General features: G+C 34.7%; 1 protein-coding gene across 3 annotated transcripts; it reads right to left on the bottom strand.

Moving 5' to 3' along the window:
* Nucleotides 1–185: 185 nt before the first annotated feature.
* On the bottom strand, nucleotides 186–2722 carry LOC109208225 (ATP-dependent DNA helicase PIF1-like). 3 transcript variants are annotated; one of them, XM_019371292.1, is made up of 4 exons: nucleotides 940–2722; nucleotides 734–839; nucleotides 417–568; nucleotides 186–301 (listed from the first exon to the last, which is right to left on the bottom strand). In XM_019371292.1, the coding sequence occupies exon 1, from the start codon at nucleotides 2618–2620 to the stop codon at nucleotides 1046–1048; it is 1575 nt and encodes a 524-aa protein (XP_019226837.1). In that variant the 5' UTR covers nucleotides 2621–2722; the 3' UTR covers nucleotides 186–301; nucleotides 417–568; nucleotides 734–839; nucleotides 940–1045. The 3 variants fall into 3 exon arrangements, with proteins under 3 accessions (XP_019226837.1, XP_019226835.1, XP_019226836.1); XM_019371290.1 differs by having other exon boundaries at nucleotides 186–274; nucleotides 386–568; XM_019371291.1 differs by having other exon boundaries at nucleotides 386–568.
* Between the last annotated feature and the right edge of the window lie 6867 nt (nucleotides 2723–9589).

The following is a 9589-nucleotide window of genomic DNA, read 5'->3' on the forward strand; positions in this document are numbered from 1 at the left end:
GTACACGTAATATGACTGAAGTATTAGCAGTCTTACTTAAGTTAAGTTTCGTGTGTGGTGGTTGGGGGTTGGGACGGGGGGGGGGGAATGAATCAGAAAGATACAGAATAATATACCGGAGAGCATCAGTAGCAACATCTGCAATAAACTTATGTGTAGCAACTGCCACCAACCTTATTCTGCATATTAGGAGACAACTCATTTCCTCAACTAATGGTCGCTCCCATATACACGGCGTCTGCCTACGAACGTGCTGGTCGATCAGGACGAACAGCTATAGGAAAGTGCTTCTTGTTATAAACTGCACATAGTTGCATAAAAGATTTGGAAAATAACACAGTTTCAAAAATTAAAAGGAGAAAAATTGCAAAAGTAGTGCTCTTACTAAAGGGATTAAACAGTTGATGAAATTTTACTTCATGGAGAGTACACCAACTGAAGATCTACTTAAAGTCGTGGAGCTGTTGTTTGCGCTCGGTGCCCTCAAAGTGGAGGGTAACTTAACTAAACTGGCTGATAAATTGGCTGAGTTTTCGATGGAACCCATGCTGTCCAACATGATTGTTGCCTGTTACAATTAGAATTGCTCTTCTGAGATAATAAGTGTTGGTGAAATGCTTTCTGTGGGGAATTCAGTGTTCTATCATCAAAAGGACAGAGAAATCAAATCTGCCAATTACGGCAATCACAACTAAATAATAAGAAGATATGAAAAGGAGCGGCAGAAACGTACGTTTAAATAGAAGTGAGATACATAGTCGAGGCACATAAATGACATTCCTGCATTGCAAGTTTGTTTCTGGTGTATGATCGAGTATTAATAACTTTGAAGGCAGCAACTGGCAACACCAAGATCTTGTTAGCAGCCAGATAAGCAATGTGCTTAAAATAATTAGACAATTTAAAATAAGGAAACAAAATAAAAGCAGTTAAGCATACCTAATGAAGTTGTCAACTATTGTTTCTGAAGTTTTTTAACAATATGGTTTAGCAAAGACTGAAGCATGAGAACCAAAAATGTTGCTAAAATGTATCAGATTTGCTTTCATTGTCCTAGTAAATTACGGAAAACCTCTTTGTAAACCACATTTATTACTTCATTTGAAATTTCTCCATCATCGTCATAAACCAAAATCTTTAATCCCTTTCTTTTTGTAACCCGTGATAGAGCAACGTAAAGCTGGCCATGTGTGAATACCGGTTTTTTCAAATATAACCCAACATGAGATAAAGATTGTCCTTGACTTTTGTTTATCGTCATTGCAAACGATACAACTATTGGAAATTGTCTTCGTTGGAATTTAAAAGGTATTTTTGCATCAGATGGAGTTAATGACATTCTCGGAATGAAGACCTTTTGTCCAGCCATATTTCCTGATAAAATTTTTGCTTCAATAACCCGATTTCCCAGTCTAGTAATGATTAATCTTGTTCCATTACATAGCCCTGAAGATGGGTCTATGTTTCTCAATAACATAACTGGGACACCCACTTTCAAAGTGATAACATGATTTGGAATTCCAGAACACTTAATAGTGTTTAGAAATTCAGGTGTATGTATGTGTTCCAAACCTGTAAAAGCATCGTCTGACATGCAAATTGTATCGGAACTAAAAAATATTTTTGGTTGACTTTTGTTTACTGAAACCATGTATTCGTTGATTGATTCAACCATGTCAAGAGTGGGAGCAAGAATTCCTCTTTGTTGCAGGTATGTTATATCACTGCAATGACTTAAAAAATCTGGATATGTACTTTCCACAATCGCAGAAATTGGATCGCCACAATTATTGATGATAAGATCATAAGGGATCTGAACTTTATCGATACCATCAACAGAATTTCCAATCATACCATTACCTATTGCTAAAATCCAATCAGAAAATTGTCTTAGATCATTCAAATGTGAATCCTCCAGATTTCCTTCCAACCTCATATTTTTTGTTAGCTTTAGGACTTGACAATGATTCCACAAATATGAAGAATTAAGGGTAGCATTAACAATATCTTGTCTAGTACCTTTTGGAATGACTGGAAGTATTTGTCTAAAGTCACCACCAAGAACAACAGTTTTTCCTCCAAACGGACGATCTAAATTAGATGCATCTTTAAATCTAAGAATATCTCTTAGAGTTCTGTCTAGAGCTTCAAAACAATATCTATGCATCATTGGTGCTTCATCCCAAATAATTAACTTTGTCTTGACAATCAATTTTGATAAAGGAGTACCTTGAGTGATATTACATGTTGAATCTTCATTTGCATTGAGTGGGATTGCAAATCTAGAATGAGCTGTTCGACCTCCTGGTAACAAAAGAGACGCAATTCCGCTTGATGCAACTGTTAACACAATATCTCCTTTACATCTTATGGCTGAAGACAAAGTCCTCCAAATAAATGTCTTCCCGGTTCCTCCATGACCATATAAAAAGAAGAATTCACCTTTTTCCTCATGCACTGATTTGATAATTCTGTCATAAACTAACTTTTGCTCAATTGTCAACTTAGCAAATAATTCTTCATGTTCCTTAGACAAAGAGCACCTATTATAACGTAGTTCTTCGCAGATTAGTCTATTAGTGTTGTCAAATTCTTCTTCATTGAAAACCGGTGTTGGCATTGTTGGAAAATCGTATAACGTTCTTCCGCAACCTTTCAACAAATTTTTCAACTTTTGTAGACAACGATTCTTTAATTCATCATTTGTTAGCTCAGCCTCTAAAATAACAAAAGTATATAATTAATTAATTAATGATAAAAATATTTAGTTTCCATGAGTCATATAAAGAAAAGAGCAAAATGATTTCCTTTAGAAATAATAAAAGCAAATTAATGTTACTTTACTTTATTGGAAGGCTACATCGATTATGTTTCAATCAAAATATATTAATAATTAATCGCTCATAAGTTGCAAGCGTAAATNAAACTAATAAGTGACAGTAAATCTGGAAAAATTCCAGATTTGGAGCAGAGTTCACGACCAAATCTAATAACATGTAGGACTGCACAGAGTATACTGCACTTTGCAACTTGTAATGATAGCAGTTGGTTGTATGATAAAATCATAGAACAATTTCGAGGAGCAAAACAAATGTATCTATAATCATATAACAATTCCGAAAAATAAATCGAATTAGCAAGGCAAAAACATATTTAAAATACCTTTTCATCTTAATTGGAATATTCAGATCATATGCAATTCAGAAGGGAGGATCATTTGAAGGAGATGGATTTTCCTCCCATTGCTTTCGAAAAATACTTTGCTGCAGAGTGCAGCCTAACTCATGTATACTACAGTTTGTTAAACAATTTGAAGTAGCAATTACTAATGTAGCCTATTTATGTTTACAGCATATAAAGATCGAGAAGAAGTACATAGCAATTTACAGGCAAATGTGAAGAAACTCGTCAGAGTAAATTTATGCATCAAAAACAAATAATCATATAACATATGTAAAATACCTTTTCATCTTGTAAAACCAATTCAATCGACAATATACTGCCTGGATTGAAACGATCCGGTACTTCCCACAAACGAACAACACGAACTTTCAACTTCCATTGCATATTCGANAGCAAAGATAATTGAAATAAATTTGAAAACTTTAAAATTGAACAGAAGTTGGAACGGTTTGGACTCATGAATGGTTTGAAATTTACTTCCTAAAAATTAGGAGGTTTTAACTAATAAATTGTTTTAATAATTTTTAAAAATTAAAAATTGAGATAATTGAGAGGAGTTAGAACGGTTTTGATCTAAAAGATTTTGAAATCCACTCCTATTTGTGAGGTAGGCGGCGGTTTTTTTACAAATACAATGTTTTTTCGAAATTCAATGATTTAATAAATGAAAAAAATTTGAAAATTTTAAAATTGGTCAGAAGTTGGAACGGTTTGGACTGATGAATTGTTTGAATTTTACTTCCTACAAATTAGGACCAATGTCTTAATATGCCATGTGTAATTTTATTGTGCTGCCATTTGGCTTCATGAGAGGCCTTTTTCTTTAGCTTTTAATTATAGATAGATACAACCAGTTATAGAGCAAGAAAACATAATCTACGGCAACCAAATCTCCATATATACTAGTTAGAATAAAAATGACAATAAAATATTGAAAAATGCAATAAAAGTATAAGCTAGCGTTTGGCCATAGATTCCCAAATTTGTTTTAAAAAATCTGATTTGGGTGAAGTTTGGATTGAAGATGAAAATGTGTTTGGACATACATTTTGAAAACATATTTCCCAACTTTATTTTGGAAAAACGTGTATATAATTCTCAAGTTTTGGATTTTGGCCCAAAATCAGCAATTGGAGGTGATTTTGGGATTTGGAATTTTGCCAAAATATGGGCATATGGCCAAACACGAGTTTGCCAAATAAATTTATTTTGGCAAAACTCATGGCCAAGCGGGTCCTAAGTAGCAAAAAAGACTTCTAGTACTATGTGATATTAATGGTATACATGTATACCAACAGAGCATATGATTGCTCTAGAATATTGTTATAACTATCTGTACCAAAATACTAAAGGACGCAATAAAAGTATGAGAAAATTACATGCTCGTATTGCAAGCTAAATATACGCAAAACAACTTGCTCATTCCGTATACTAACATGTTATATAGTTGTAAGGGGTCGTTCCAACAATTACCTATAACTATAAAAACTATTACATAATACATATAATTTATGTCCATCGGCACATAAAAATTCCAGCACTGCAAATCATGTTCATTTAAATAATTTCATAATAGAATTCACTTAAAATGCAGCTAAAACAACCAAAACAATGTTCAAACTACCACATGATACCAATATGGTATATAACTATACCAATATGGTATACAGTTTTACTGGTTAACTCCCGGCAACTATATGACTACACCACTATTACATAACACACATGCATAACGAGAAAAATAAAAAAATCCTGTACCACATATTAATATAATAAAGTGTTTCAAGATATTGTACTTTATTACTATTGTTAAAAAAAAATCAAATAGTGTACCAATCAAATACAGCTAATACAACCAAAAAATAATTCAACTAGTATATGATACCAATATAGTATATAGCTATACTAATAGGGATATAGTTGGAATGAATTGTATACCGAAACGGTATATTTGTATTCTATTTGGATATACAATACAAATTCATCTTTTCTCTGGTTCAACTATATTTCAACCCAAATTTCTAAAATCTACGGCAAAATCTCCACCAAATTGATTAAAGCTTTAGCTACAACCACCAATCAACTTTCCAAACAAGTCCATATAGGATTGGATCAAAACAATTAAAAACTCAAACAAACCAAGTTATGAGTTTCAAGTTTCAAGGTCCTTCAACTGTGGATTTAAATTTTTGTAATAAATCTCCAAAAATCTGCATCAAAGGTACAATCTACAAATCAACTCAATAACAACCCAAATTTTAAAAATCTAGCAAATTGACTAAAAATTTAGCAACAATATATAAATTCTTTTTTGCTACATCAACTCAATTTCGACTCAAAATCTAAAAATTTACTCCAAATCTTGACCAAATTGACTCAACATTTGGTTACAGTTGCCAATCGATATTTTAATCACACGCCAGTCAAAATTTAATCAAACAATTACAAACTCGACAAATGCAATTTATGATTTTCAAGTTTCAAGGTCTTTCAATGGTTGATCTAATTTTCTTACAATAAATCACTATGAACTTCTCAAAAGATATTAGAAATAATTATTGGTAACACTGCACATACAAAATAGCTATTTAGCTTATCATTAAACCATATCAAATCTCACTTATCCAAATCACAATAAAAAACTGGGCATGACTCGAACAAACACAAACACTACAAGAAAACATGAGATATGTAAGACGGAGATAGTATTTTGTTGATGGAAGAAGAAACGGGAAGAAGGGAAAGGGAAAAGGGAAGCTTTAAGGAGGAGAGAGGTTGGTAAGGCAATTGAAAAATGGGGGGACAGGTAATAATTTTAGTTAAGTTAGGTAGGTATAGTAATTATTATTAAAATGAGTAAAACCGGCTAATTATTTTAGGTTTAGTGGGTAGTTAGCATAGTTTCCTCTTTTCTAAAATCTATTCGTCCAGTCAAATATCTTGTTAGGCCCCTCTTTTGTTTTTGAGTACTTTATCATCATAAATAATCTTGAATTTTAACTTTGAATTATTGTCAATCTTGATTTGGTGTAAATTTCTTTTATTATAATTACTGTTTCGAAATTAATTAACAAAATAGTAAAATCATCACTTTTTTTATTTCTTTTACTACACATAAAACGAGAATGTATTTACTATTTACCAAGTGAGTTGGGTTAAAATTATCACTTTATCAATTGATTAGTTAATGAATTTATTCACGACATTTTTATTTCCTAATATTAAAGCTGAATCTTTCAAGTAATTTATTTATTTATATCCGGGAGAGCTGAAACTATATCACAATAAAATCATTTGGAAGTTACTAAACAATTCAACGATTTTAAGTACCAATTTGATTATTTACACATTTAGTTATTATACCACTACCTTCTTCTTCTTTTTTCTTTTGGTTCAAATATATACTACTACTACTTAGTAGTACTACTACTTTTATTGCTTTTGAGTCCTTGAAGTAAGTTAAGCACACGGACAGCTCATCCTTTTTCACATTAGCTTTAACTGGGTAGCTTACTCTTTCTTATATCCTTGTAATAAGTTCCTGGTGAATTATATACGTAGAGTTACTTCCTTCGCTAACTTCTCCTTTGTCTTCTCCTACTAAATATATATTTGCAACAGTTGTACAGAGAGCGGGAGGAACATCAAGGATATTCTGTGGCAATGATTGTTTATAAAATATCATTAGGACCCGAAAACAAAGATGATGAAGAAGAAGCAAACATTCGTACAGAATAAGAAGAAGAAGCAAAATTATTGCGTTTCTCCATTTTTTTGTAATGTAACAGCTCAAAATTACAAAAGGAATCAATAAGAAAGAAATGAATATAAGGAAAAGGGAGGATGTTAAATGAATTGTGCTAGTGGAAAAATGCATGTCCAGGTTTATACAAGAGTCTTTGTAAAAATCGCTTGCTCACTACTAAGTAACCAAAAAATAAATAAAATATAAACAGCAATGTTAACTTCTCTACCAAGGTCTGCAGTACTAGTTTTCTTTGCTAGCTTGGGCCGCGTCCTTCCAAATGATCCCCTCTTAAAGCTAAGAGAGCTTTAAGTGATCCTGTAAAATATAATTGTGAGATGAAACTACAAAAACAAAACAATCAGATGATGCAAATCAAAACGTAATTTGTACTTAAAAGTCGAAGAATGTCCTCATGCTGACCTGCGGGTCTGAACTAATAATGCAGCATGATTATTCACACTATAATCCAAATTTCTGCTACCCCTTGACTTTGAGATGGAGATTCCCCGAGTTGGACGAGTGACATGTCCAATACAGGGGTAGGGTTTGACTTGGTTGTTGGCAAAGTTAGATGGAAAGAACGAGAAAAGAAAAGAATGAAGCTTACTAGAACGAGAGGGGAAGGAGAAATAGACCTCCCGGTAACAAAATTGATACTTTTTTTTTGTTGTTGTAGTGATTAATGCCTAAACTATTCTGATCTTATGACTACTCGACAATCTGGGTAGTTAAGAGACCCATATGTCAGCCAGCCTAATATGCAACTACTATGAAATGTGTGACCACAAGAAGGAAAAACTCGCACGAGTTTCCCCTCTTCAAACCTGGATCGGCATATAGTACATATGCCACGATTTGCACATTCCTCCCTAGAAAGTAAACGGGAGGGAAATGTGCTAACCAGGATTGAAGCCCGAGGATGTCTCACCACAAAAGGCCTCTCCATAGGAAGCCTCTGTGGTGCTCTATCCGGAATTTCTCCCCCTCTCCCCCTCTCCCCCTCTCCCTCTCCCTATCCATCTCCCTCTCCTTCGCCCTCTCCCTCTCCCTCTCCCTCCCCTCTCCCTTAGAATTTCTCTCCTCTCCTTCCGTCCAATAAAAATCAGTCCTAAAATAAATAAAATTATAATAAAAAGAACAATTAAACCCAAGCCTCCTCCGATGATATACGCTCGTCTATCTATTGGATCAAGCCCCCAGTAGTTAAGCTGTCTGATCACGCCCAACTCTAGTCCTAAAAAGGATAAGCGGTCGTAGCAAATATAATCTGGTCTATAAGCCCTTCGATCTCTTTTTGGCGAAGGCCCTTGGCCTTAAAGGGTGTTATTTCGAACTTATCAAAATAGTAATCCGTCGTCGTTCGATCGAGGTCGAAATCTTCTCTTTTTAGCGAAGGCTCTTGGCCTTAAATGGTGTTATTTCGAACTTATCAAAATAGTAACCCGTCATCGTTCGATCGAGGTCGAAATCTTCTCTTTTTAGCAATGGCCCTTGGCCTTAAAGGGTGTTATTTCGAACTTATCGAAATAGTAACCCGTCGTCTTTCGATCGAGGTCGAACTCTTCTCTTTTTGGCGAAGGCCCTTGGCCATAAAGGGTGTAATTTCGAACTTATCAAAATAGTAACCCGTCGTCGTTCGATCAAGATCGAAATCTTCTCTTTTTGGGACCTCGATCGAACGACGATGCATTACTATTTTGATAAGTTCGAAATAACATTCTTTAAGGCCAAGGGGCTTCGCAAAAAAGTGAAGATTTCGACCTCGATCGAAGGACGATGGGTTACTATTTCAATAAGTTCGAAATAACACCCTTTAAGGCCAAGGGCCTTTGCCAAAAAGAGAAGAGTTCGACCTCGATCGAACGACGACGGGTTAATATTTCAATAAGTTCGAAATACAACCCTTTAAGGCCAATGGCCTTCGCCAAAAAGAGAAGAGTTCGACCTCGATCGAACGACGACGGGTTACTATTTCGATAAGTTTGAAATAACACCCTTTAACACCAAGGGCCTTCGCCAAAAAGAGAAGAGTTCGACCTCGATCGAACAACGACGGGGTACTATTTCGTTAAATAAAACCAAGGAACTTACCAGAAGTAACTCCAAAGGCACATTTCAATGGATTCATCCTAAGTTGGTACCTCCGGAGCAATTTAAATACCATCCTCAAGTCCTTCAAGTGGTCGCCCTTCTCTCTTGATTTTACCACAAAGTCGTCAACATAGCATTTGACATTCTTGTGGAGAAGATCGTCGAAAATATTTTGCTTCGCCCTTTGGTAAGTAGCACCAGTGTTATTCAAGCCAAAAGACATTACCATGTAGTAATAAATACCCTTTGGGGTACAGAATGCAGTAAGCTCTTCATCTTTTGGTGCCATGCGTATTTGGTTATAGCCCGATGAACCGTCCATAAATGACATTGCCTCGTACCCAGTAGTAGCATCGATCATCAGTTTTGGAATGGGAAGCGGAAACTCATCTTTTGGACACGCATTGCTAAGATCCCTAAAGTCAACGCACACTCGAATCTGGCCATTTTTCTTCCTTATAGGGACAATACTTGAAACCCATGTTGGGTATTTAACTTCACGAATAAAGCCAACTTTGATGAGTTTGTTAACTTTTGTTTCAATCAAGGGAACCAAGTCCGGCCTAA

The sequence above is a fragment of the Nicotiana attenuata genome, unplaced genomic scaffold (genome assembly GCF_001879085.1).
Source record: "Nicotiana attenuata strain UT unplaced genomic scaffold, NIATTr2, whole genome shotgun sequence".
Taxonomy (NCBI): domain Eukaryota; kingdom Viridiplantae; phylum Streptophyta; class Magnoliopsida; order Solanales; family Solanaceae; genus Nicotiana; species Nicotiana attenuata.